At 52.7% G+C, this 23,690-nt stretch overlaps 11 protein-coding genes across 11 annotated transcripts; 5 read left to right on the top strand and 6 right to left on the bottom strand.

Annotated features, from left to right (window-relative positions):
• Positions 1–97: 97 nt before the first annotated feature.
• BJX68DRAFT_241023 (class II fumarate hydratase) lies at positions 98–2,361 on the bottom strand. The gene is made up of 6 exons (XM_071040777.1): positions 1,918–2,361; positions 1,790–1,834; positions 1,699–1,736; positions 1,518–1,633; positions 445–1,462; positions 98–396 (listed from the first exon to the last, which is right to left on the bottom strand). The coding sequence occupies exons 1-6, from the start codon at positions 2,152–2,154 to the stop codon at positions 210–212; spliced, it is 1,641 nt and encodes a 546-aa protein (XP_070897062.1). The 5' UTR covers positions 2,155–2,361; the 3' UTR covers positions 98–209.
• On the bottom strand, positions 2,348–4,020 carry BJX68DRAFT_126239 (alpha/beta hydrolase). The gene is made up of 3 exons (XM_071036205.1): positions 3,249–4,020; positions 2,883–3,197; positions 2,348–2,829 (listed from the first exon to the last, which is right to left on the bottom strand). Exons 1-3 carry the CDS (start codon positions 3,765–3,767, stop codon positions 2,572–2,574), a joined length of 1,092 nt encoding a protein of 363 aa, XP_070897061.1. The 5' UTR covers positions 3,768–4,020; the 3' UTR covers positions 2,348–2,571.
• A 624-nt stretch (positions 4,021–4,644) lies between these two features.
• Positions 4,645–6,322, top strand: BJX68DRAFT_126293 (putative aspartate transaminase). Its single transcript, XM_071036206.1, has 2 exons — positions 4,645–5,823; positions 5,895–6,322. The coding sequence occupies exons 1-2, from the start codon at positions 4,747–4,749 to the stop codon at positions 6,063–6,065; spliced, it is 1,248 nt and encodes a 415-aa protein (XP_070897060.1). The 5' UTR covers positions 4,645–4,746; the 3' UTR covers positions 6,066–6,322.
• Positions 6,323–6,579: 257 nt separating this feature from the next.
• On the bottom strand, positions 6,580–8,959 carry BJX68DRAFT_256483 (putative chitin biosynthesis protein (Chs5); the record flags this gene model as incomplete). The annotated part of the gene is made up of 3 exons (XM_071043192.1): positions 6,580–7,779; positions 7,932–8,026; positions 8,452–8,959. 3 exons carry the CDS (start codon positions 8,957–8,959, stop codon positions 6,580–6,582), a joined length of 1,803 nt encoding a protein of 600 aa, XP_070897059.1.
• A 373-nt stretch (positions 8,960–9,332) lies between these two features.
• On the top strand, positions 9,333–10,645 carry BJX68DRAFT_241012 (translation initiation complex factor eIF1A). The gene has a single exon (XM_071040776.1). It carries the CDS (start codon positions 9,809–9,811, stop codon positions 10,136–10,138), a length of 330 nt encoding a protein of 109 aa, XP_070897058.1. The 5' UTR covers positions 9,333–9,808; the 3' UTR covers positions 10,139–10,645.
• On the bottom strand, positions 10,569–14,051 carry BJX68DRAFT_241010 (ssDNA endodeoxyribonuclease RAD1). Its single transcript, XM_071040775.1, has 8 exons — positions 13,993–14,051; positions 13,758–13,935; positions 13,613–13,700; positions 13,492–13,562; positions 13,384–13,435; positions 12,857–13,333; positions 11,694–12,801; positions 10,569–11,635 (listed from the first exon to the last, which is right to left on the bottom strand). The coding sequence occupies exons 1-8, from the start codon at positions 14,038–14,040 to the stop codon at positions 10,709–10,711; spliced, it is 2,949 nt and encodes a 982-aa protein (XP_070897057.1). The 5' UTR covers positions 14,041–14,051; the 3' UTR covers positions 10,569–10,708.
• Positions 14,052–14,183: 132 nt separating this feature from the next.
• On the bottom strand, positions 14,184–14,797 carry BJX68DRAFT_241008 (uncharacterized protein). The gene is made up of 2 exons (XM_071040774.1): positions 14,531–14,797; positions 14,184–14,461 (listed from the first exon to the last, which is right to left on the bottom strand). The coding sequence occupies exons 1-2, from the start codon at positions 14,652–14,654 to the stop codon at positions 14,400–14,402; spliced, it is 186 nt and encodes a 61-aa protein (XP_070897056.1). The 5' UTR covers positions 14,655–14,797; the 3' UTR covers positions 14,184–14,399.
• A 400-nt stretch (positions 14,798–15,197) lies between these two features.
• Positions 15,198–17,866, top strand: BJX68DRAFT_241005 (WASP family protein). The gene is made up of 3 exons (XM_071040773.1): positions 15,198–15,707; positions 15,775–17,503; positions 17,551–17,866. The coding sequence occupies exons 1-3, from the start codon at positions 15,498–15,500 to the stop codon at positions 17,580–17,582; spliced, it is 1,971 nt and encodes a 656-aa protein (XP_070897055.1). The 5' UTR covers positions 15,198–15,497; the 3' UTR covers positions 17,583–17,866.
• Positions 17,867–17,977: 111 nt separating this feature from the next.
• BJX68DRAFT_241003 (CorA family magnesium transporter) lies at positions 17,978–20,240 on the top strand. Its single transcript, XM_071040772.1, has 3 exons — positions 17,978–18,634; positions 18,682–19,310; positions 19,362–20,240. Exons 1-3 carry the CDS (start codon positions 18,071–18,073, stop codon positions 19,933–19,935), a joined length of 1,767 nt encoding a protein of 588 aa, XP_070897054.1. The 5' UTR covers positions 17,978–18,070; the 3' UTR covers positions 19,936–20,240.
• Positions 20,153–22,590, bottom strand: trm44 (tRNA (uracil) methyltransferase). Its single transcript, XM_071036203.1, has one exon. The coding sequence runs from the start codon at positions 22,280–22,282 to the stop codon at positions 20,369–20,371; it is 1,914 nt and encodes a 637-aa protein (XP_070897053.1). The 5' UTR covers positions 22,283–22,590; the 3' UTR covers positions 20,153–20,368.
• On the top strand, positions 22,492–23,652 carry BJX68DRAFT_126107 (histidine phosphatase family protein). The gene is made up of 4 exons (XM_071036204.1): positions 22,492–22,876; positions 22,936–23,199; positions 23,276–23,491; positions 23,543–23,652. The coding sequence occupies exons 1-4, from the start codon at positions 22,701–22,703 to the stop codon at positions 23,607–23,609; spliced, it is 723 nt and encodes a 240-aa protein (XP_070897052.1). The 5' UTR covers positions 22,492–22,700; the 3' UTR covers positions 23,610–23,652.
• The last annotated feature ends 38 nt before the right edge of the window (positions 23,653–23,690 follow it).

Below are 23,690 nucleotides of genomic sequence, written 5' to 3'. Positions count from 1 at the left end.
AACGTAGTTGAGTTCCAAAAATAACCAAGACACGCCAAGCAGGGACCGATTTTCTCCAAGACTGTCGAGTTTGAAAAAGAAGGAAACGAAGTATACATTGTGTAGAAATGATACATATATTCAATATACAAGTCAATAGCTAACTTCGCTACAATGTTTTATACCACTCTAGTAGAACACCCTCCCAAACCTATCAAGAATGCTTACGTCTATTTCTTCTCCTTAGGGCTCAGCATCAGCTCAGGACGGACGTACTTGTCGAAGTCCTCCTCGCTAAGGGCCTTGAGCTCCATAGCACTCTGCTTCAGGGTGAGACCCTTCTTGTGAGCGTTCTTGGCGACCTTGGAAGCCATGTCGTAGCCAATGACGGGGTTCAGGCAGGTGACAAGCATCAGACTACTGACGTTAGTATGAGCCAGATCAAAAGACATATAGAAAACTTACCTCTCGTGGAGAAGAGCGTTGATTCTGGGCTCATTAGCCTCAAGGCCAACGACGAGGTTCTTCTCGAAGCTCTTCATGCCGTCAGCGAGGATGCGCACGCTGTGGAGCAGGTTGCGGATCATCAGAGGCTTGAAGACGTTCAGCTCGAACTGGCCGTTCATGCCGCCGATGGTGGCAGCAACGTGGTTACCCATAACCTGGGAGCAGACCATGGTCAGGGACTCGCACTGGGTAGGGTTGACCTTTCCAGGCATGATGGAGGAACCGGGCTCGTTCTCGGGGAGGATGAGTTCGCCGAGACCGCAGCGAGGGCCGGATCCGAGGTAACGGATATCCTGGGCGATCTTGAACAGGGAGCTGGCAAGGGTGTTGAGAGAACCAGATGCCTCAACAATGGCGTCGTGGGCAGCGAGAACCTCGAACTTGTTGGGGGCAGTCTTGAACTCGGTGCCGGTGAGCTTGCTGACTTCGACGGCAATGGCCTCGTCGAAACCCTTGAAGGTGTTCAGACCAGTACCAACGGCAGTACCACCCTGTGCGAGGTAGCGCAAGTGAGGCAGAGAAGCATTGACGCGCTCAATGTTGCGGTCGAGCTGGGCAACGTAGCCAGAGAACTCCTGGCCAAGCGTAAGAGGAGTGGCGTCCTGCAGATGGGTACGACCGATCTTGATGATGTGCTCAAAGTTCTCGACCTTCTTCTGGAGAGCGTCACGGAGGCTCTTCAAGGCAGGGAGGAGAGTGTTCTCGAGTTCAACAACAGCGGCGATGTGCATGGCGGTGGGGAAGGAATCGTTGGAGGAAGCGGACATGTTGACGTGGTCGTTGGGGTGGACAGGCTTCTTGGTGCCCATCTTGCCGCCGAGAATTTCAATGGCGCGGTTGGAGATGACCTCGTTGGAGTTCATGTTGGACTGAGTGCCGGAGCCGGTCTGCCAGACGACAAGAGGGAAATGGTCCAAAAGCTTGCCTTCAGCAACCTCAGCAGCAGCCTGCTTGATAGCCTCGCCGATCTTGGGGTCTATAGAGCGTCAACACGAGCTTCTTGGCCGGAATACCTGTCGCGAAGCGCTTACCAAGACCATACTTCATGTTGACAGTAGCAGCAGCACCCTTCAGGATACCGAATGCCTTGACGACGGCATCGGGCATGCGGTCCTGGGGCTGGTTGATGTCGAAGTTGCCCAGAGAACTACCATCCGTCAGCGCCTGTCTGTAGCCCGTATCCACCATGTATTCATGTGACGAGTGGCTTACCGCTGAGTTTGCGCACCCCAGTACTTGTCGGCGGGGACCTATATCGGACTCGGTCAGACATTGTAGAAGTTCGTCGGAATCGCTGACCTACCTGGATCTCGCCGAAGGCATCGCTCTCAGTGCGGGTTTCGGAAGCCTATACAAGGGAAGTCAGTACTGCTTCAAGCTGCTAACCACGGGTTCATCCTGGGTCCTGTCCGAGATGCGGTTGATACGTACCATTGTGACGGTTGAACTGAAGGCTCTCTTGTGAGAGAAAGACTGGACGGACTGAAGGCGGGGGAACTGTTGTAGGTGTCGGCTATTGGAGCTGAGCGAGCGTCGGCTAGTGAACGAGGCGGGGGAACGAGCAGCCAACGTCAGGCCACTGCGGGCCACTGCGGGGGAAGTGCTGGACGCTTTGGCGACCGCATGTGTCAAGCTACTCACAGAGCGCACCGCGGTTCGGGAGGTCATGACGAAAGATTAAATGCCGGCGTGTATAAAATGACGGGAACCCGAGAGTAGAGTTGAGTGCGTTCAAGATAGTATTAATGCGATTGGGGGATATGTACCCTTGAGGAGAAGAAAAGAAGGGAGAAAAGAGCGCTCCGAAAGGCGGCCAACACAACAGACTTAAAAAAGAGCAGCCAGAATGCGCTTTCGAAGAGCTTCAGAGACTCTTCTCTGCTTTTCTTCTGCTGCCGTCCGAGAGCGCCGGCCGATTTCTCCCGGCCCGGTATTGCACCGTATATATTACTATATGCTATGGAGAAACTGTCTAAGACCCTGGTATGGTATGGTCACAGGGACAGGCGGATAAACCAAAATCCTCGATGTCTTTCTCCTTGATTCCTCCACGCCTTGAGCTCGAAGATCTCTGCGCTGGACCAACTACGCGATAAACTCCTTTCGCATTGTCTCAACTACCTTTGCGTTGAACATCTTGCCCGATTCCAAGATCTCATCCAGGCCGCAGAAGGTGTGCGGAGCTCCTGCAACCCGGACAAGTTCCACTCGTCCGCCGGCTGCTTTCAACTTGTCTGCATATACTTCGGCTTCGTCTCGGAGAGGATCCATTTCGGCATTGAAGACCAAGGCCGGCGCCAGCTTCGAGAAATCGGTGGCCAACATCGGCGATATCTTCCAGTCCTGGATTTAAAGTCAGGCAGATACCGACACAACTGAAAGGCGGCCAAGCTTACCTCTCTTGATGGAGCGGGTCGAGGCACCCCCAGGAAATGCTTATGGAAGTACGACATCCTCGCAACCGGAAGTGCCACCGTATGTTCCATCTCTCGATATGACTTGTACGGGCACTTCTCTCGGTCAAACTCTCCTGCCGGCGTGAATGGGCTGTGTAAGTCGCAGACCGGCACGACAAGGACCTGCAGCGCAAGAGGAATGCTATTGTTTCGGCAGCAGTGTGCTATCACCGCCGCAAGATGGCCTCCAGCCGATGCACCGCCAACCGATATCCTATCTAGGTCAAGGTTGAAATCGTTTGCTAGGGACCGGACCTAAGGTTCGCGTCAGCCGAGATGTCCGCCTTAGCTCATTGAGTGACGAACCCAGTTGAAGGCCGCCCAGCAATCGTCCACTGGGGTAGGAAACTTGTGTTCTGGTGCCAGCCGATAGTCCACATCAAACGCTACCAGATGACCATCGAGGCCATCCACCAGTCGTTTGCACAAGTCATGGTCTGTGGCAAGATTTCCGAAAACCCAGCCTCCGCCGTGGAAATTAATGTAGACAGCTCTTTTCTTTGGCTGACCTTGTTCATCAAGGATAGGCGCGGGCTCAAAGATACGGACTTTGATTTCTCCGTCTTTAACCGGGCACCTTTGCTCAGTGATGCGGAAAATATCCGGGCCTGCAGCACGGCCATAGACGGTCAGGTACTTTGCCGGATCTTTGCGAAAGGCTTCTATCGGCACCTCATGGGTATGGAGGCGCCCTGCATTGTACTTGTTGTAGTACTCTACGTAGACGGGGTCAAAGCGAGGCAGCAGCTCAGGAGGGATACTATTGTGAAGAGGCTGTACGATGAACGCAGGGTGTAGCTCATGCAGGTCCTTGTCTCCTGCCATTGGTCACTGAGGCAAGTAGAAATAATCGAGGAGGATATGGGACGATAATGACGACAGTATTGAATATGAGGTCAAGAGAACAGAGATGAAGCTGAATTGCATGCTGTGCTCTGGGTGCGGGGGTGTCTCAAAGCACGTTACGTTATCTCGTCTGTCTCCAAGTGGGCAACTCCTCCAGCATACTACTACTACCTTCGACTCCACATCCTCCATCGTTAAGACCGTCAATCTCGTCTTATCATCTCACAGGACCGATCCTTGCCTGGGTCTGCTCAACGTGCGGCTCGGCTATCGACGGTTATTTTCAGCAGACGGATGACTTCTCGGCCCCGGGGATATTGTTCCAGCTGACTTCTGACTTCACTACTATTGACTTCATTATTGACGAGTCCATGCAATAATCAAGGAGAACTGCCGGTCAAGCTCTCGGGTCGAGCAGATCCTTTGGATCTGAATCGGGTCTCATGCACGCGGCCAAGTCTTCCCATACCCATAGCCACTGAGGTTATGAATTCCTTATTGGCACTGACATCAGGACGAGGACCTTTGGTCAGACCGTCAGACACAGAAGGTGCACGAGATGGGTTACTCGTACTCTCAGTAGATCCGTACTCGGTCTTCCCAGGGTTAGCGGCTTTGCATCGGTTCGGTTTTGCCTGGTTCCAATCGAAAATTTTCCAGAAACCAATAACAATGAAGATCGACCATCCGGGACCACTTAAAATGGCGATATCGGGCCAAAAACCAAGTCTTGGGCGTGCAAGTATATTTTGACGAGATTCCCCAGGCGTTTGCAGATGCTTTGGCTCCTCTTGACAGGCACTATAACAAGATCTACCGAGGAACGCCCTGACTCATTCAACTCGGGGACATCTCGCCAAGTATAAAAAGCGCATTCGTGCTTCTCCACTTGTGTTCCCAACTTTTCGCATTTGCACAGTTGGCCCTCCACTGGGCCTTTGCATTGACATCAAGTACAATGACTGTTCTCACCGTGTCCCCAGTTCCCCCAGACGAGATCTTCGCCCTGAACCGCGCCTACACCAACGATGACTACCCGCAAAAGGTCAACCTCGGTGTAGGTGTGTACCGCACCAACGAGGGCAAGCCATGGCCTTTGCCCGTTGTCCAGGAAGCAGAGAAGCAGCTTGTCGAGGACAACAACCTCTTCCGCCATGAGTACACAGCCATTGAGGGCGACATTGCCTTTCTCCCGCTGGCACGGGACCTGATGTTCGGCTTTGACTCCAAATCCACCTCCGCAAAAGACGAAGCATTGAAAGCACGCATTGGCACCGTCCAAACGGTCGCGGGAACCGGCGCAAACCACCTTGGCGCCATCTTCCTCGCGCGCCACATGAAGCCCAGAACTGTCTGGCTCTCCAACCCTTCCTGGGCTAACCACCTCACCATCTGGGAACTCGCCGGCGTTCCCCGCAAGACATACCCTTATTACGCCGCCGCCACACGCTCCTTCGACTTCACCGGCATGATGTCGACCCTCGAATCCGAAGCAGAGGAAGGCGACGTCGTGCTTCTCCACGCCTGCGCCCACAACCCCACAGGGCTAGACCCCAACAAGGAGCAGTGGAGAGCCATCATCGACCTCTGCGAGCGCAAGCGCCTCTTCCCCTTCTTCGACTCCGCCTACCAGGGCTTCGCCTCGGGTTCCGCAGACGAAGACGCCTGGGCCGTCCGCTACGTCCTCAACGAGAAGCCACAGATGGAAATGTGTGTTGCGCAATCCTTCTCCAAGAACTTCGGCCTCTACGGCCAGCGCGTGGGCGCATTCCACTACGTCCTCAACGACGGCTCGCAGGATCTCCGCGACACGGTCGTCGTTAACCTCTGCCACCTCATTCGCGGGGAATACTCGATGGGTCCGACGGCCGGCTGCAGCATCGTGAAGAAGGTCCTTACGAGCCCTGAGCTCACCGCGCAGTGGCACGATGATCTCAAGACCATGAGCTCGCGCATTATCTCCATGCGCCAGGCTCTGTACAATGAGCTCGTTCGTCTCCAGACGCCGGGGACGTGGAAGCATATCGTTGAACAGGTACGTACCGCCATCCTCCCAGAAACATATGATATACCTTGATATATATTCTCTTTCTAACTCGCATCCAGAACGGAATGTTCTCCTACACAGGCCTAACTCCGTCGCAAGTCTACGCGCTCAAGGACAAATACCACATCTACCTCCTAAAGTCCGGGAGAGCCTCGATCAGCGGGCTGAGTCCGAAGAACGTAAACTACGTTGCGAGGGCGATTGATGAGGTTGTGAGAAACGTCAACTAATCAACATCAATTCAACAATTGAGATGAATTGACGACGGGGTTTGTATATAGTAACAAGGTACGATGAGATGGGTCACGTATATTCTTGTTTAGCGTGCATAGATGGTTTAGACGAGATATATGTTCTTCGTAATGCCTATGATTCAAGAACGCGGTGCAATTAAGATATATTTAGGTTGCAGCGTCTTCAATTAGCACAGTATTAGTATGGCTTACTACAAGCTTGCTAAACAGTGTTAGGAGATGACGAATCGTCATTGGAAGATGTATTACTCGTAGAGCTTGAAAACAAAACCGTCTAAACTTACGTGTCTACTATACAGATTGATAGCTAATAAGAATGGTCAGGAGAACAGAGCAGGAACGAAATTAGAGATAAAGGAGGCTGTCGAATCATAGACATGCGTAAAAGGGTAAACGAAAAGGATAAAGGCAAGTTGAAGGTCAATTTCGCAGAAGTCATACCAGGTAGGACGGGATATATACTCGCAAGCAAGCAACGCTGGATATTCGTTTAAAGAGGTACTTCGTTGAAATCCGATTCCGAGTTCTCCTTTGCTTTGTCCTTATCATCTAGTTCAGTGCTGGATGAACCGTCGGCCTTCGGTTCCTCGATTGGCTCATGCGGGCTTTCGGCTTTGACATCTTGCGTTCCTTCTTGGTCTTCCTCAGACTGAGAATCGACCTCTTCTGACTTTGACTCTCCGTTTGTTTCGGGCTGATCCTTTGGCGGCGTCTCGGGCGACTCCGTAGCCTCAGGCTCTTCGTCCTTTGGAGGAGGTAGGGGAGGGGAGGACTCATCCTCTGAAGAAACTCTATCGTCATCTTCCGCCTTTGGCTGGCCGCTCATATTTGCGCCAGGGAACGGTGTTGTGGGCGGCTCAGGGGTAGTCTGATCCCTTTCTTGAGTTGGCGGGAGTGACAAGGACTGCGATTGAGATTGACGTGTAGGTGAAGTTATTGAGGATGTGGTCCGCTGGTGCTGTGTCGAGCCAGAAATATGCCCAAGCTGTCTAGCCTTGGGATCTGCGTTTAAGTAGTATCCTCGGACACTGACGATCGTGCCCTCTGCCTCGCAAGCATCCACCCACTCGGGTACAACGACCGGAATGTTCAATTGGACCGCCTTTTCCCAAAGCGGACCTCGGCCCTCAGAGCAGACGAAGTGTGTAGTATCGAGTCGGACTGAGTCGACGAGCTTTCCGCCAATGCGGTCGAGGGCCGCAGCGAGCGCCTCCTTGCGCTGGGGATGAAGGACGCCGGTGACGACAGTGATACCGGACAGATCTGTCATCTTGTGTGTCCGGCAAGTCAACTTCTCCGACTGATACGTTCCCGCGGTCGTGCGTAGAACGAGGTGGAAAGTGTATTCGGTGTGAATGGCCAGACCACTTATCTTGGTGCAGCGCTGCTCGAGGGGTTTGGGAATAGACCCAGCTTTAGATCCATTGCGATATATGAACATGGACTTTAGGGATGCGGTGGCCAAGTCGATCGGTTCCCATTCGAGGACAAGGGAGGTTTGCGTGGCATTGCGTAGACGAAGGATGGGTGGGGAGGGGGTCTTGATGCCGTAGGTGTTGAGGATTCGTTTTTGGAGGCTTTGGAAGGCAGCTGCGTTGGCAGCTTCTGCAGCATTGTTTCGCGATACGGTGATATCGACGATGCTGCCGGAGGTTATATTATTGGGGAGCAGGACAGAGGGGAATTCAATCTAAGAGCGAGATTAGCATTATTGGAAGCCACGTGGGATGATTAGTCTGGAAAGCCATTGCTTTCAGGCTCTTCAAGAGAGCCCTGAAGATGCGTCGGGAACGAGCAGCCATCTGCCCAATGCACACATCTCTTTAGACGGGAAGGGCTTACGAGGCGATTGTCCTGGGTCAATAGGACGGCGACCCCAGCATCGACCTTTCCAACGGTTAAGGAGACCAGCATTCTGGCGGACAGGCACGAAGAGACTAGTTGGGCGATTCACAGCGCATGAACTGGGGCGGTGGAAGACTGGATGGGATGCGAGATGGCCTGGTCAGTTTTCTTGTCCGATAGTAGATGAAAGTTGGCTGTTGATGCAGTCTGGAGATCGGCAGTAGTTAGCGAACCTGCCAAGCTGAGCCAGACCGCGGAGCGCAAGGGAGCCGCGTGCCTGTCGCGCAAGGACTATGTTTTTTACCCGATTCAAGATCCTAGGTAAACCGGACCGATTTCGCTCCCAAGCCAAAATAGTGGGCATTGTGTGTATGTTTACAGTACATAAGATAAGATCGAATAATAATACATGGGTATCATCCTCATGACCATCAAGGAAACGCCAACTCTTACTAGTAACGACCCCTTTGCGCCCTGCCGCTTGAGGTTTCCATCTTCTTCCGCGTTGGAGAGAAACCCCCGGACTTCCTCCTCCTATTCGGGATCTCGCTGTCTCGAGGTTGCTTCTGCTGATTCTCAAGTTGAAACTTCAGCAGATTGTCGACCAAAGTCTTCACTTCCTGGCGCATCGTGGTAAAATTTCCCTGGAGACAGTGCCGACGAAGCTGGAGAGTAACGGTTCCTTTCATATTCCCGTGAAACTGCTCAGCCGTAGCCAAACCCTGTGTGTCTGATGGTAACTTCCTGCCCTTATAATCAAAGCCCCGGGCTTTCAGCTCTTCTCCGAAAGCCTTACGCGCTCTTCGGCTATGCCAGGACCGGACCACTCGCCGAAGATCTACTATCTCTGACGTCGAGACCCTCCACCATAGCGTATCTTTATCCCGAGTTTCAGATAACCATTTGATTTTGGGACGGATGGGGCAATGTTCCCTAGACATATAGCGAAGAGCGATCTTTGATGGAGTGTTTTGCAGATCAAGTTTAAGCGTTAACTGCTTCGTTGCCCAAGCATGTTGTTTCATCTTGAAGGGAAGCGTCTTTGGGGGAGGCACACGCGGAGGCGATAGAGAGTTAGTCAGTGATCATTGACAGCCGGAGGACATAAACGTATGGAATCACGAGTATACGGAAGTTATCCTTACGTCTGGCAAGGTTAGATCAATCAGGAAAAGACTAGAAATGTAATTCAAGGAGACAGACCATATATCTTAACAGCTTGAAATCCCAACTCCGTATATAAAACTAAGCCGAAGCAGAAGCATGGAAGATGATATGTTGAGGGCGGTGAGACGGGTTTGTTCAAGCCTTAGGCAGCCTCAGGCCGCCACATGACGCTGACATAAGCCATCACAAACTTGCTTGAAAGACGAGTTTTAAAGGCACAACCGCCCCCCACTTCCAGTTGCTTCAGCTGCCCATCAACCTCTCACCCTCAGACTCCGGTCTCTTTTTTCGATCTTTTGATCAGGTATCGCTAGCCCAGCAAGCTCGAACTGCTAGGGACCTTCCAGCATGCCCAAGAATAAGGGAAAGGTATGATCTTATCCTTTTCTCCTCTGTACAACCCCGCCCCGCCAAACTTTTCGCTTCTGTGCTGCCCAACTTCGCCTTCTACCGCTCCCACACCATTTCCAACGGCAATCATATTTCGCCGGGCGTAGCGTGTGGCGTAGTAGTGAGCGAGCGTTGGACAATGAGATTCGGATTCAAATGGCTTTGACTTGTCAATTTATCACATGGAACAATGTTGCTAACGTATATTTTTTGTGTAGGGCGGTAAGAACCGTCGTCGTGGAAAGAACGAGAACGACAACGAGAAGCGTGAACTCGTGTTCAAGGAGGAAGGCCAGGAGTATGCGCAGGTCGTGAAAATGCTCGGCAACGGCCGTCTCGAGGCACTCTGCTTCGACGGCGAAAAACGTCTCGCACACATCCGAGGCAAGCTGAGGAAGAAAGTCTGGATCAACCAGGGTGATATCATCCTTCTCTCGCTGCGTGACTACCAAGACGAAAAGGGCGACGTGATCATGAAGTACACTGCCGACGAGGCCAGAAGTCTGAAGGCCTACGGCGAACTGCCCGAGCACGCTAAGATCAACGAAACCGACACCTACGGTCACGAAGGTTTCGAGGACAACGTCGAGTTCGACGAGGACCGCGACAGCGAAGACGAGAAGGACGTCGATATCGACGAGCTCTAAAAACCTCACCTACCTCCCAATATCTTTGCATTCATACTCCCAAAAGAGCCACTGGGTTCTTCCCGCCAGCCTCGACAGTACTCGGCCTTTTCGTTCCTACCACCGGCATGGCCTAATCACTACCCCCCGAAGAGACTCTTACTTCGGCTCGGTGGTAGATCCATGACGAGTATTGAGGCTTGCGGTGCCTCCCCGCTTCGGCTTATCATCCTCCAAAACCAGTGCTCCCCCAAGCTCCACAGTATGGACCATCGATATTGGGAATTCCGGAGGATCCCTCCATGATGACGATAGATTGGGTATTTTTTTTTTTCTCCAGCACATATTCAACATCGTGGGGGGTGTTTTCCGGGTATTGCAGAGAAAGGATCGCGGCGCTACGGTGTCAGGCTCTGCTGTCATACCTCGTGCCCGTGGTACTTTTTCTGTATCTCTTTCTACTCGCTTCTTCTTTTCTTGTTGAAAAAGCTTGGATGATAGATTAATGAAAGGGTTACGACTTCCAAACAATGATTTATCTCGTATCTACGTAGGACATAATAATCAAAGTCCCAGCAAACAGCACCAAGCTTAGCCCCCCTCAAAAACACTTTTTCTAAAAAACCCAACAACCTTCCTCGCAGCCTCCTTCCCCATAAATGGATCCAATTGTTCAACGTCCATATTTGCAATCTCAGCAATATTACCCGTCTGCAAGATCAACCTTTCCAAGACCTGAGGCGTAATCCCCGGAACAGCTCTCAACATCTCCTGCGGCTGCAGATTAAACGTCCTATGCTCAACCCCCGCAGCCGTCATGACGTCGCCAGAGCCCGTATCCATGCCAATATTGAGATCTAGGCCGATCTGGACGGCTCGAACGGGGTCCGGCTCGGCGGCCTTTTTCTTCAATTCGGCGAATATCTCAGCGGTTTGGTATGGCGAGGAAGACCATATTACTTTCAGTCGGGGGAAGGCGAGCGTCAGAAGGACAAGAAGATGCTGTGCGGATTTGGGGCTGCTTGGGTTCACGAGGGAACTGCTGGTTGATAGGGTGGTTGTTGCAGTTCCAGAGGAGGTGAAACCGAAGTCAGTGAGAAAGGTTGTGCCCGGTGTTGTGGCGGAGGTGAAGGCGTCAAAGGTAAATGATTTGTTCTCGTCGAATTCGATGAGCAGGAGTGGAGTTTTGTAGTGCTGTAGCATTGTTTCGGCTTGGTTGTAAAGGCGGCCGTTGCGGAGGGAGGAGATGAGATCGCGGACAGATTTGCGTTCGACGCAGATATCCGGAGTGAGGATGTAGTCGCCGACTGTTAGCTGGCAGGGAACGATTATCATATTGTTGCCATGAAGAAGGGAAGGGAGGGCGCTCCTGAATTCTCGAACATCGACGACAACGCGCGGGGGTGAGGCTGTTGCCGTGAGGCGGCCGCCACCAGCGATGCGGGTGTTGACAGTGCGGAGGAATTGTTCTTGAGGGTCTTCGAGGCTCTTGTCGTGGGTTATTGTCACGGCCATGTTCTGTCAGATACAGTTGGTTAGTTTGGTTGTGAAATAGGGAGGATAAAGAGGCCCTTACACTTTTTTCCTTAATGAGCTTCGTAAATGAATCCTTCTCTCGCCGGACTGCACTTAAATAACGCTGCTCTTCTACAGAGCCGCCGTAGTACATGAAGTACACTCGCACATTCCTCCCCACATGAGAGCTACGGTACACCTCCACTCGGCGAATGAAGGCCGGATCAGGCTCATACATGATAATGTATCGAGGCCGGACTTCTTCGAGGATATGTTCGTCCACATCTCCATCGTACGGGTGCACCATTACCAAGTCATCCATATCATAGAGCTCGTAAAAGTCTTCCATCTCTTCGAAGTCGTCAATTATAACTTCCTCCTTTTGGGTTTCTTCGGTTTCTGTAGGTTGGATCTCTTGCAATAGACCGGCCATCTGTTCTGAAGGTTCGCTATCGGCCTGGACGCTGTCATTCGGACCGCGGCCAGGGGTTGAGACAGTTGAAACTGCACCACCACCGCGGACTCGGCGTCGTTTATTCGGGGGTGGTCTCCCTTGTGGGTTGAGAGGCCGTGGTGAATCTCGGCCTGACCCTGTTTGACTTTGCTCGTTGGCTGGTTGTCCAGACAAATTTCTGCTGACATTTGACAGTGAGTGTTTCCAGTCAATATACTCCCTTAGACGCCTACGCAGCATCACATCTGCCGAGCGAGTCTTCTCTTGCTGCATTTCATCATCATCGGCTCCATCTTGCCTCTCATTCTCCACTTTTGTGTGCATTGTTCCCAGGTATTCCCGAAGCTGCCGGCAGATTCGTTGGTCGGTACACATTATCAGTACAGTGCTGTTCGATTCGTCTGTATTGACAGGGTTGAGATAAGCGTCGGTTTCAATTTCCTCGAGGATTTCAGCCAAGACGTCCCACTTCGGCTGTTCTTCCAAAACAGGTCGAAGGGTCGTTGGCAGAGATGTCGCTGACGAACGAGCCGCATCGTTGCCAATTTTCCCTTCATAAACTCGAGATTTGGCGGTCTTGAAAAGAACATGTGCTGCGTCGAGAAACAACCACGGTGAATAATTGTGTCTGTTGGAGCCAGGGGGCGGAGAATGTGCGGTTACAATGGTATCTAGATATTTCACAAATGACACAGCATCATAGGTGAGCAGGGCACTGAGTGCTGTTAGTAGCTAGAGTCGGAGTGGTAAGATATGTATTTTTCACTCACTGCAAAATAGCCCTCAGATCAGTGAGATCATTAACAATCTGTCTTGTTCTGAAACTCACGCGATGCCACATCGGGTCGAGCTGTCGACGGATCGCAATGTCAAAACTCTTATGCAAAGCACTATCCAGAGTCCAGTCGGCCATATCGAGGCCCGTGTTTGCTTTCTTGAGCTCCCCGATACAGAGTTCCACGCACTCAAGCACAGCATTTTGTATCTCACGCATCTTGTCGCTCATAGGAACTTCAAGCTCGATTACTTCAGCTTTCCTATGGCCTTCTAACGACTCGGCAACGGTGACATGAAATCGTGGCCATAGCGAAGCTTTCCGTAGAAACAGGTTTCGGAGATAATTGGCTAAAGGCGCAAATCCTGTTGAGAAAGGTTCTGGTGAATCCGAAAACGCTTTTAGAAAGCCACTCTTATTGGCATGGCGATAGATCCGAATGATAAACGCCTCGGTTGAGGTCGCAACAATTCTGTCTCAGTCAGTGGATGATACCCCATATATCCAGGAACAGGACCTTACTTGTCGGCGTGAAGTACAACCAACCCAGTGACCTTTTCTGGGTCTAGCAACTCTAGAAATGTGTAAGTAGCATGAAAGCGAAAATAGAGGTCGGACAACAGTACATACTTGACAAGAGATCCACAACCAGTATTCTTGATGTTACACTCAGAATACCACCTTCGGCATAGATCTTCTCTCTAGGTCGCCGTTAATATCCATATAGCTCGTAACCGGGAACAGCACGCACCGCATTGGTACCGTTGCCCTATCCGTGTTGATAACTTTAAGACCCCTCGCAAGTGGAGTCTTGCTGATAGCATAATGCTCTGCCAGAGCTACAGTGTCGTCAGTAGAATTCCGCATGAAGCAATTACGCCGGTCATTCAACATACCCTCGCCTATCCATTCATTCTCCCGGTCGTCAGCACCAACCAGTAGCACTAGATTATTCCCTGCCGCATCGTAGAAGTGTAGCAGGTTGCTTATCAGGCGGAGAAGCCCCAGGCCTCGGGCGAGGATGACCAGCTCATCCTCTCCGCGGAGTTCAGTGAAGATGTCTTGCTGATATTGCTGGATTGTAATCCGTCAGCTGGAGCGAAACAAGATATGAAGGACCATAGCACATACTAAAGGCAAGGACAGCTTCACCGGAGCAGTCTGATGTTGGGGCGGCATGAGGAGCCTCTTGACGCGAGTATAGCATTTCTGCGCGCGAAGTGAGGCACAAGGTGACACACGAGATCACGTGGTATGATGCAATCTATACAAGCAGCTCTCTCCACAACATGCTCATTTTATTTGAATTTGCTTCGTTGACGACCATATCTCCCTAATCATTCCGGAGTACTTATGACGAGATCTGTTAACGTGCGATTGAACAGTCCTACTAGTTGGCATGGCACTTTACGGAGTCTGCTCATGCGACAGCCAGGGATGAATTTCGTTGATAGTATTGGTAGATTAAAGGAGAAGTAGGATCTCAGGTCATGCTCTCATAAAGATAAGTTACATCATATCGGATAGAAACATGTGGCTCATTTGTTCAGTTCCTTCATGCGTGCCTCGATTTCCTCTCGAGACGCTTTGGGTGGCATGTCTGCGTTTCGAAGTTGTATGATGATTAGCAGTCAAGAATTTAACATAGGCTAACAAAAGTACCACTCACTGTCAGGGATCTGAGGGCCCTTTGAGATATGATCTTGGGCGGTGGGCTTCTTGTTCTGCTTTTGGGACTTGGAGTCGTCGTTGCTCCCTTGGGCGAAGGTGCTGGGGTCCGGAATGACAGGCATTTGTGCTGGTGCGAGGCTTGATATTCTGGTTTAAAAAAGCAATTGTTGATGGTTTGAATTATAAGATATAGTCAAAATGAAGAAAGAAGCTGCCTGGAAGTTGATTTATATAGAGAGAGAGCCTGGAGGAGATGACGTCACTTCTAGTAAACGACAGACGCCAGAGGCTTTGAGGAGTGGTAGAAGAGGCTCTTATGAAACCTGGTAGCCTGGCTGCTCTCTTATTACATGCCCTGTTGTCTCTTTATTCATTGAGTATCGTTGGTAGTAGTGTCTCGGGCGCAATGTATATATTGTCACCCAACAGATACCTCTTTTCATTCTTTGGGGGGTTTTTCCCCCTTAGGCTATCAGATTGAAAGTAGGGAATACATGCAATAATGACCTCCAAGACCCTGTTCCGCCACATTGTAGGACCAGACTAGCCTACTGGTCTGTAGTATCTACCTCGTAAGGTTGCTGTTGTGTCGCATGGCTCTTCCCCACCGGGCGGTGCCTCTTGTCTAGCGCCTGCAACTCCACTCCGTCTCTCTCACTCACCTCACTCAATCCAGCCGACCTGCGCTCCTCTTTCATAATCTTACCTGGAACTTCTCCTCTCATACACCGCCATATTCTGGTATAATTGAGTTTCTAAGTGAAGACTCGATTCCTCAAGTTCGACCGGCCGCCCGCCCGCTGACAGGTTCAGCTACCTTCTGGCTCTAGAAACGAACCGTCCCCGCTGCCAGGCTCTCGCATCATACCTGAGATGTTTCCCTGGAGCTAAATCAAAGCTCGTATTCTTTCAATCTCCCATATTTCCGGAACTCGCGATTTTGTCCACATCCCACTTGATCCGACATGCCGAGTATCCTCAGCGACGCCGACAAGGAGACGGTGAAGAGAAATGTCCCGAAGCCGGCGAATAAGATACATGCAGTAGCGGTTGCGCGACTATATGTGGCTTATCCAGATCCGCACAGATGGACATATACTGGTTTACAGGGCGCTGTTGTGCTGGCGAACGACTTGGTCGGGCGCACGTTCTGGTTGAAGCTGGTGGATGTATCGGTGAGTGCTAGGCCCTCGTCTCCTTACGAAACACTTGCTGATGGTGCATTGTCTCCGTGAGGTGCAGCCTGCAGGGAAAGGCGTCATCTGGGATCAAGAAATCTACGAGAACTTCCAGTATAATCAAGACCGAACATTCTTCCACACCTTCGAGCTGGACGATTGCCCCGCGGCTCTCTCCTTCGCGGATGAGAAAGAGGCAAAGACGTTCATCAAGAAGATGATAGAGAGAGAAAAGAATGGAAGCAAAGAGACACGCCAGACTCCTTTCGCCTCGACACGAGGGCAAGGTCCAACCCCCGTTGCCAATGGGAAGTCAGGCCGGTCGCTATTCGGCAGCCTGCTAGGACACCGGTCGTCTTTGGCCTCACACGCGCCCCCAGCAATCCCAGTGGAATTGCCCCCTGCACCGTCAATTCAGGTCGCCCCGCCGCCACCTCCTCCGGCCGCTACCCCTCCACGCAAGGAGTTACCATTTGACACTAGTGATCCTCAAATAAAGGGTGTACTAGCCGAGCTTGAGCAGATGGGTTTCACTGAAGACCAGATTGCAGAGAACGCTGACTTCATAAAATCGTATATTGAGCAAAAGCAGGCCAGCGAACCAGAATCTGTGACACCACCCGACGACCAAAGAAGAGGAAAAGCGCCCCCACCACCACCTCCTCCTTCCGCACCACCTGCCCCGAAGGCTGGCGCCCTCAGCCCCCAAAACACCGGCAACAGTGCGGGTAGTCGTCGCGGTGCGCCCCCTCCACCACCACCACCATCACGCAAGACTCCAGCCAAGCCGGAGGAAGATGCGGCTCCAACACCTCCTCGAGAGCCCTCACCGCCGCGGATGAGGTTTCGCGCGCCGCCGCCCATCGCAGATGCTGGTAAATTTGCCCATACAATTAGCCCCGCTCCGCCTGCCCGCCCGCGAGCGGCGTCAGGCGCTAATCCAGGGCCCGGGCCCCCACCTCCGCCCCGGCCGCCGAAAGCTCCAATGGATGATGGAGCACCTCGGTTTGGGGTTCCTCCCCCGTTCCAAGGGGAGCGGAAGGTGTCAGCTCCTCCGGCTCCTCCCAGTCGAAGCCCATTAGCCCCAGGTCCTCCACCTCCTCCGCCTCGTACAGTGAGCCCTGCAGCCCCGCCACAACTTCCTCCGAAGGTTCCCAATGCCGCAGCGCCAGGTCCTCCTCCTCCACCACCAAGAAGCCCGGCCTCGCAACCTCCACCCTTACCTCCTCCGGTACCTGGTGCCTCACGGCCTATTCCACCACCTCCATCGGCAAGCGCTGCTCCGCCGCCTCCGCCTCCTCCACCGCCACCTGCGGCCCATGCTCCTCCAGCGCGTCCAGTTTCAAACATCCCACCTCCTCCGCCGCCACCTCCACCAGCCAGTTCTGGCCCTCCACCCCCTCCCCCTCCCCCTCCTCCAGCACCAGGAGGCTTTGCCCCTCCACCACCGCCTCCGCCACCTCCAGGAGCAGGTGCACCACCTCCCCCCCCTCCTCCTCCTGGAGCTGGCGCACCACCACCTCCCCCACCTCCTGGGGGTGCAACACCCCCGTTGCCTCAAGCTAGTGGAGATAGGAGTGACCTGATGGCAGCTATTCGAGCATCAAGCGGTGGTGGGCTGAGAAAGGTTAAAGACTCGGATAAGAGGGATCGGAGTGCAGCCATGGTCCCGGGAGGGGCTAATGAATCATCTGCGGCAGCAACTCCTAGTTCGGGTGTCGGTCCTCAGGGAGGATTAGCCGGAGCGTTGCAAGATGCCCTAGCGAAGAGAAAGCAGAAAGTCAGCGGCAGCGGTAAGTCACTACTTCCTTCAGATATGAATCTCGCTAACAGAATACAGACGACGAGAAGGACGACGACGACGATTGGTGAGCGATGGACAAATTGGTTCCCTTTCCAATGCACACTATTGAATGTCTCGTGTATTTTGTTCTTGATACCTATGTTCGACTGTATTTCTCCGGGTTTCCCTCTCTGGTCTGTTATATATCGGTTGCGAAGTCCTTGAATGGAGGCGTGTGTCTGTCTTGTCCGCGTTCGAGCATTGAAAACCCATCTTTCAGCGATTGAACGGTCATCGGCATTCATCGGGGCTCAAAATCTGGTTCATAGCGTCAAACTTGTATAGAGAAATCAAAGATAACTGTTATGTCAAAGTCTCGAACGCTTCGAAGTATATGAGCGGAGCCGGATTAGAGTTGATCCGCCCTGACATTGTATGCGGAAAATCCGAAGAGCGGAAAGTCGATCCGAAACAACTCCAAGCCAGAAAAAGCGGGAGACGTGTGGATGCGAGATTACCAGAAAACCAAGGGCAGCACAATCGCTGCCGGTTCCTCCGTCAATACTACCCAGCAGAAATGCTCTCAAACCCGCCATTGAAACCCTCCGCTCCTTCAGCCTCACTTCTTCGGTTTCTGCGCGCCCAGTCGGCCTTGCCCACAAGGAACCTGCCATCGGCATGCCGTCATGCTTCGCCCAAGCCCCCGACTCGATCATCTAATTCAGTGTCGCCGAAGGGACATTCGCGGGTGTCGCTTGATGTGTTGTCAGTCCAGACACGGCTCGTCTCGAACGTGAGTCCTGCGACAGGACGCCGCATCGCTGCACGACGTTTTGCTTCACCGGCCACCTCGAAAGACTTTCCTTCACTGTCTCGATTACCACCCTCCCGGGCGTTCTCTTCTACAAGGAGCTGCCTTCTCTTGCGAAGCCTCTGGGGATCTAGGAAGAACGCGCCGGCTGCAGAGAACCGTGTCGGGCCTACGCTGCTTGACGATGGATCAGAAGGGAACTTAAGCCTCGCGCGGGCTCTTGCAGCAAAAGCTTCCAACGAACTGCGACTTCGATGTACAGAGTTTGATCTGAACGGGAATGTGACACTGATGAACGGGGATTTCAAGAAGAGCGAGCTGATCGCAAAGGTGAGCGGGATGACCTAAAGTATGATGGCCGCTAACTTTCTGTATAGTACGGCCTTCTTCCTCGGGACCTCAGAAAAATCGATTCCTCGACGTTGCCTCATATTTTCGTGCGACCGAGTACTATCCTAATAAACCTTCTCCATCTCCGCGTACTCATCAAAGCTGACCGCGTCTTGGTCTTTGATGCGTATGGGTCGACCGACTCCTACATGCAGTCGTTGTTCGTGTATGACTTGGAAGGGAAATTACGACAGAAACAGACACAGGGTGCGGGTGCTCTGCCTTATGAATTTAGAGCTCTGGAAGCGGTGCTTATTAGCGTCACCACTGGCTTAGAAGAGGAATTCAACGGCGTCCGGGAACCGGTTGTACGAGTCCTGCGGGCTCTGGAAGAGGACATTGACAGGGATAAACTCCGACATCTGCTTATTTATTCGAAGAAGCTGGGAACGTTTGAGCAGAAGGCACGGCTTGTTCGTGATGCTATCGACGATCTGCTGGAGGCGGATGACGACCTCGCCTCCATGTATCTGTCGGAGAGATCAAAGGGTGTTCATCGAGAGGAACAGGATCATCAGGAAGTCGAGATGCTCCTCGAGTCGTATCATAAAGTATGTGACGAAATCGTGCAAGCCAGCGGCAATCTTGTGACCAGTATCCGCAACACGGAAGAAGTGTAAGCCTTGAAGCTCCTACTCACTTCTAGACCAACCACTAAACCAAACAGAGTAAAAGCCATCCTCGACGCAAACCGCAACTCCCTCATGCTTCTTGACCTAAAAGTCAGCATTGGCACCCTCGGCCTCGCAACAGGAACACTCTTCTCCGCTCTGTACGGCATGAACCTGAAAAACTTCATTGAAGAATCCGACCTCGGCTTCGGCGCCGTCTCCATAACCTGCTTCGCCATCTCCGCGCTCGTCTGCGTTTACGGCCTCGCAAAGCTACGTAAGCTGCAACGCGTCCGCATGTGGGGTGAGGCCGGCGCCGGCGGCGGCCCCATGATCCCCCTCCACAACGCGCTCCCAGCCCACCGGGCAAACTGGCGCGCTGACTCCATCGAGCCTGTTTGGGGCGGTCTTCCCGGCGAGGGGAGAGCGGAACGTATGAAGCGGCTTAAGGATAGCGCCGCGGCGGCGGCGGCGGCCCGGTCTGCTGCGTCTGAAGCGGCGAAGAATCGAGCGGCGTCTTTGAAACGTGCGCTCGGCGGGTCTGCGTCGAAGGCACGCGATGCCACGCCTAAAGGCGCAGACTCCGCTTCACGGCCGGAATCTGATGTCTCAAATGGGGGTTCTGCATGATTTTACCATACCGCCACGCTATCTCTTCTCACAGTTACCGATTAATGTTTCGACGCTACTACCTACTATATGCATCTACACTGGAGAATTTGTCATATTATCGATCGTTAGAAAATGGGAGGCCTCGCAGCCTCAGGCCGGTTCTACTAATGCTATCTAGACCGCTCTACAGGCATCTTCTGGTTTTGTGCCTTGTACTTTATCCGGAGTTTGGGTATCTTGGGAGCCAGCTTGCGATTATCTCTGTGTTCATAGATCAGTCATTCCTCTTTGTATCTAGAGCAGCTAAAGTCCCCAATCAATGTACATCATTATCTCATCCACCAACTGATTGAAAGTATCTGTAATCTCAGAAGCTAAAGTATCCGGGTATCTTGCTTTTATCTGTCTCTATATCCGCACCATGCATAAACAGCCGTGATGGGATCCAGCCTTAAACATGCGCATGACTCTGCCCATTCGCACCACAACCACCGCCGGCGGCCGTCAACCCAACCGCCCTCTCAACCCAGGCCCTCGCAGCAAGATTTAACCCCCCATCACGCGCACACTCCCGAGCCACAATCTCGCTAACCCTATCAAGGATCTCCTCCTCATCCTCCCCGACCCCATCCACCGCCGTCATTCGCCCAAGAACCCCAATATTCCTCGTACTCGGAATCCTCAACAACGTCTTCTCAACGTTGTACCCCACCTCCGCCGCAAGAGAAACAAGTTTCTCAGTCAGCGTGCCGTAGCTCGACTTATTGAATGCGGCGGAACCCGGCGTTGAGGCGGTGAGTTTGGATGCGCGGAGGGCTTTTAGGTCGCCTGATTTAGGCCCTGAGCCAGGGCCTTCTCCAATTCCTGATTCTGTGGTGCTTTCTTTCTCTTTAGACGTGCTGCTGGTCTGCGGCGGATATCGATATCTCGCACCGGAGAGGGAATGCGAGCAGCAGGGGATTGCAAGGAAGGGTTGCGGGTGTGTGGGGTTGAGAATCGCGGCGAGGAGAGGTGTCCAGAGAGTAAGTTCATCGGCGTGGTTTGAGATGATGAATGTGGTTCTGGGCAAAGTTGGTGGGGTGGCGCTGTGTGTTTTTATACCCTTGAGACCTGGAAGGTTGAGATCTTGCGGCGAAGAGAGTTCATCGGCAAAGGGCTTCGGGATATAGATTTCCTCCCGCAGATACTCCTGCACAGAGGCTGGGAATATGTCCCAGGTTTTCCGGCGGCGCGCGTCGAAGCCCCAGCCTGGGTATCCCTCCTGGAGGAGGATGTAGACAAGTACGCCGTTTCCGCAGGCGATGTCGACGAAGCCGGGGAATTTCGAGCTCGAGCTCAAGTCCGAGTCCAGCTCCCTACTCTCCACGCCTTCAGCGCGTCCGCTCTCAGTCGTAGAAGAATCCTGTCTCTCATCCACTGGGACACACCCATACATCTCCCTCCAGAACTCAATCAGAAACGCGGCAACACCTAGATCCTCAAAGACATGCTTGCTAGGCTCCGTGCTCTCAACCCAGCGGCTGCACAGCTCGGCCGCGTACCTGGTCTTGAGTCGCGAGTAGGTGTCCTGCACTCTATGTCGTGGAATGACATTGTCCTTGATAGGCGTGTAGGGACTGCGAGCTGTGGGTGTTTCGGTGAGACGGCGCTTTGTGAGGCGGATTTGCACGTCTAGAAGTTTGGATAGCGTGCGCTCTAGGCGATTGTGTACGGGTTCGGGTTGCCAGGGGAGGATGTGGATGGACATTACCCCTGCCGGTGTCTCTGGTTTTGGGTCTGTTGGGGTTGAGGGGGGAGAAGAAGCATCGTATAGGAATGCCAGAGACTGCAGCATCGGGTGATAGTATGGTAATTCCTCCTTACTCGAGACATGGGGCGTATAAATGGCCAAGAACCGCTTCTGCTCTGTTCCATCCATGCCAGCAGCAGCAGTGGGAGACCGATAAAAATGGCAGGTCTGGTCCAACGGCCGATCAAGCTGCGAGTTTCTCGGAATTAATCTTCTCACGATCGTCCTGCTCAACTCGAACTCTGGTACATCTCTTGCGGGAAGCGGCGTGCCGCAATTCCCCTCACCTCGAGATGCTTCAGTTCCCGTACCCGTATCAAACAGGATATCCGCTCGAAACAGCACCGTTGAGTTTAGACCTGGGTTCGCCAATAGGAAGAACGTAGTCTCCTGGACATTATCGGTGCTGAAAGAGAGTCCATACTCTGTAAGATCCGGCGAGGTAACCCATTGCCCCTCCTGCCCCTCCTCTGTTCCTGGATTCGTGCGCAGGACAGACGATGGCTCAAGTGTCTCGGAGAGTGGTTTGCCAGAGAGCCGGGCTACATCTCGTTGGGAGTTTTTGGCCTTTCCCATTCTGGTTCTTCCATGTTATGTTATGGCTTTGGGGATGTGAGCTTTTTGCCCAAAAGATGCTGTACATGTGCTTAGTCATTGAAGCTTTCATCGAGGGTCAGTTGAGAGGGAGTATTGTCAAGCTCGACTAAACATCTATTTTGTCGGGATGGAGGCTGCAGTTTTGCTGGGAAAGAGTCGCATAAAGGACATCATGGGATTGATCAAGCCTTATGGAGCAATGAGTAATGATTACCTAGCCTGCGACAAGAACAAGACCAGATCCAAAGCCAATTTCCATGACGCAACCCCACCTCGGCCGACTGTATAACAAGGCTCACCGGGACCCCACGTTCTCCCAGTTTCACCCTTTTTACCTCAACTCCTCGCTACTCCGAAGTGACTTGCCCATTCGCTCTCATAAGTAGAGTTCTACACAATGGCTCCTCGCTGCTTCATTGTCCGCCACGGCGAAACCGAATGGTCGCTCAATGGCCGGCACACCGGAATTACAGATCTGCCTCTAACGGAGAACGGTGAGAAGCGGATCAAGGCTACGGGAAAGGCGCTGGTTGGGAATGACAGGCTCATCGCACCGAAGAAGTTGGTTCATGTGTATGTCTTGAGGATCAATTCATGTGTATATCCTCGGGTACTGAGAGCGCTTTCTTTAGATATGTCTCCCCCCGCACCCGTGCGCAACGAACGCTGGAACTTCTCGAGATCGGATGCAGAGAGAGACTCCCCTGGACGGAGAAGCGAAAGTCGGAGAACGAGGAGCCGATCCGAACCGGCGCAAAAGTCGAAGTCACCGAGGCCGTTCGCGAGTGGGACTACGGTGACTACGAGGGGTTGACGAGCAAGCAAATTCGGGAACAGAGGGCAGAGCGCGGTGAGGGTTCTTGGGATATTTGGCGGGACGGTTGTCCTGGTGGAGAGTAAGACGCACCCAACCCGCTTGTTTATCATTCATGCAGTCCCTTTGTACAGCGGAAGTTGCTCACTAGCTATCAGATCCCCCGAAGACGTCATTAAACGACTCGACGCATTGATCGCCGAGATCAGGGAAAAGTACCACAATCCGTGTCTCGAGTCGGGCGAGAGCGAGGGCGGCGACGTCCTTATAGTCGCGCACGGTCATATCCTTCGTGCATTTGCGATGCGCTGGACGGGACGGCCACTGACGGAGACTGCGCTGATTCTAGAGGCCGGAGGAGTAGGCACACTGAGGTAAGCGGAGCCAACCACGAGCCTTGAGACAAGTTTTGACTGCGATTCTAGTTATGAGCACAATAGCATCGACGAGCCGGCAATAATTTTGGGCGGAGGTTTCGTCGTGGACAACTGAAACAACTGAAATCTTCTCTAACCCATACATTGTCAGAGACATTAAGTTATTAAAATGTAAAGAGGAGCATCGACCAACCTT

This window comes from Aspergillus pseudodeflectus, assembly GCF_044049435.1.
Source record: "Aspergillus pseudodeflectus strain CBS 756.74 chromosome Unknown BJX68scaffold_33, whole genome shotgun sequence".
NCBI lineage: Eukaryota > Fungi > Ascomycota > Eurotiomycetes > Eurotiales > Aspergillaceae > Aspergillus > Aspergillus pseudodeflectus.
The sequence above is the reverse complement of the archived record's forward strand: the minus strand, read 5'-3'. Positions and strand labels throughout refer to the sequence as shown.

Excerpts from the sequence above, each read along its gene's own strand:
- BJX68DRAFT_241023 (XM_071040777.1), bottom strand. The coding sequence starts at position 2,154 with ATGACCTCCCGAACCGCGGTGCGCTCTGTGAGTAGCTTGACACATGCG. Across the intron at positions 1,737-1,789 it reads ATGCCTTCGGCGAGATCCAG|GTCCCCGCCGACAAGTACTG; the intron begins GTAGGTCAGCGA and ends AGTCCGATATAG. Across the intron at positions 1,463-1,517 it reads CAACATGAAGTATGGTCTTG|ACCCCAAGATCGGCGAGGCT; the intron begins GTAAGCGCTTCG and ends GACGCTCTATAG.
- BJX68DRAFT_241008 (XM_071040774.1), bottom strand. The coding sequence starts at position 14,654 with ATGCCTGTCATTCCGGACCCCAGCACCTTCGCCCAAGGGAGCAACGAC. Across the intron at positions 14,462-14,530 it reads GGGCCCTCAGATCCCTGACA|ACATGCCACCCAAAGCGTCT; the intron begins GTGAGTGGTACT and ends TTCGAAACGCAG.
- BJX68DRAFT_126107 (XM_071036204.1), top strand. The coding sequence starts at position 22,701 with ATGGCTCCTCGCTGCTTCATTGTCCGCCACGGCGAAACCGAATGGTCG. Across the intron at positions 22,877-22,935 it reads CCGAAGAAGTTGGTTCATGT|ATATGTCTCCCCCCGCACCC; the intron begins GTATGTCTTGAG and ends CGCTTTCTTTAG. Across the intron at positions 23,492-23,542 it reads GGAGGAGTAGGCACACTGAG|TTATGAGCACAATAGCATCG; the intron begins GTAAGCGGAGCC and ends CTGCGATTCTAG.
- BJX68DRAFT_241010 (XM_071040775.1), bottom strand. The coding sequence starts at position 14,040 with ATGCCGCCCCAACATCAGACTGCTCCGGTGAAGCTGTCCTTGCCTTTA. Across the intron at positions 13,701-13,757 it reads GAATGAATGGATAGGCGAGG|CTCTGGCAGAGCATTATGCT; the intron begins GTATGTTGAATG and ends ACGACACTGTAG. Across the intron at positions 13,436-13,491 it reads GGTTGTGGATCTCTTGTCAA|AGTTGCTAGACCCAGAAAAG; the intron begins GTATGTACTGTT and ends ACACATTTCTAG.
- BJX68DRAFT_241005 (XM_071040773.1), top strand. The coding sequence starts at position 15,498 with ATGCCGAGTATCCTCAGCGACGCCGACAAGGAGACGGTGAAGAGAAAT. Across the intron at positions 15,708-15,774 it reads TGAAGCTGGTGGATGTATCG|CCTGCAGGGAAAGGCGTCAT; the intron begins GTGAGTGCTAGG and ends CGTGAGGTGCAG. Across the intron at positions 17,504-17,550 it reads GCAGAAAGTCAGCGGCAGCG|ACGACGAGAAGGACGACGAC; the intron begins GTAAGTCACTAC and ends AACAGAATACAG.
- BJX68DRAFT_241003 (XM_071040772.1), top strand. The coding sequence starts at position 18,071 with ATGCTCTCAAACCCGCCATTGAAACCCTCCGCTCCTTCAGCCTCACTT. Across the intron at positions 18,635-18,681 it reads AGAGCGAGCTGATCGCAAAG|TACGGCCTTCTTCCTCGGGA; the intron begins GTGAGCGGGATG and ends CTTTCTGTATAG. Across the intron at positions 19,311-19,361 it reads ATCCGCAACACGGAAGAAGT|AGTAAAAGCCATCCTCGACG; the intron begins GTAAGCCTTGAA and ends TAAACCAAACAG.
- BJX68DRAFT_126239 (XM_071036205.1), bottom strand. The coding sequence starts at position 3,767 with ATGGCAGGAGACAAGGACCTGCATGAGCTACACCCTGCGTTCATCGTA. Across the intron at positions 3,198-3,248 it reads GCTGGGCGGCCTTCAACTGG|GTCCGGTCCCTAGCAAACGA; the intron begins GTTCGTCACTCA and ends CGCGAACCTTAG. Across the intron at positions 2,830-2,882 it reads GACCCGCTCCATCAAGAGAG|GACTGGAAGATATCGCCGAT; the intron begins GTAAGCTTGGCC and ends CTTTAAATCCAG.
- trm44 (XM_071036203.1), bottom strand. The coding sequence starts at position 22,282 with ATGGGAAAGGCCAAAAACTCCCAACGAGATGTAGCCCGGCTCTCTGGC.
- BJX68DRAFT_126293 (XM_071036206.1), top strand. The coding sequence starts at position 4,747 with ATGACTGTTCTCACCGTGTCCCCAGTTCCCCCAGACGAGATCTTCGCC. Across the intron at positions 5,824-5,894 it reads GGAAGCATATCGTTGAACAG|AACGGAATGTTCTCCTACAC; the intron begins GTACGTACCGCC and ends ACTCGCATCCAG.
- BJX68DRAFT_241012 (XM_071040776.1), top strand. The coding sequence starts at position 9,809 with ATGCTCGGCAACGGCCGTCTCGAGGCACTCTGCTTCGACGGCGAAAAA.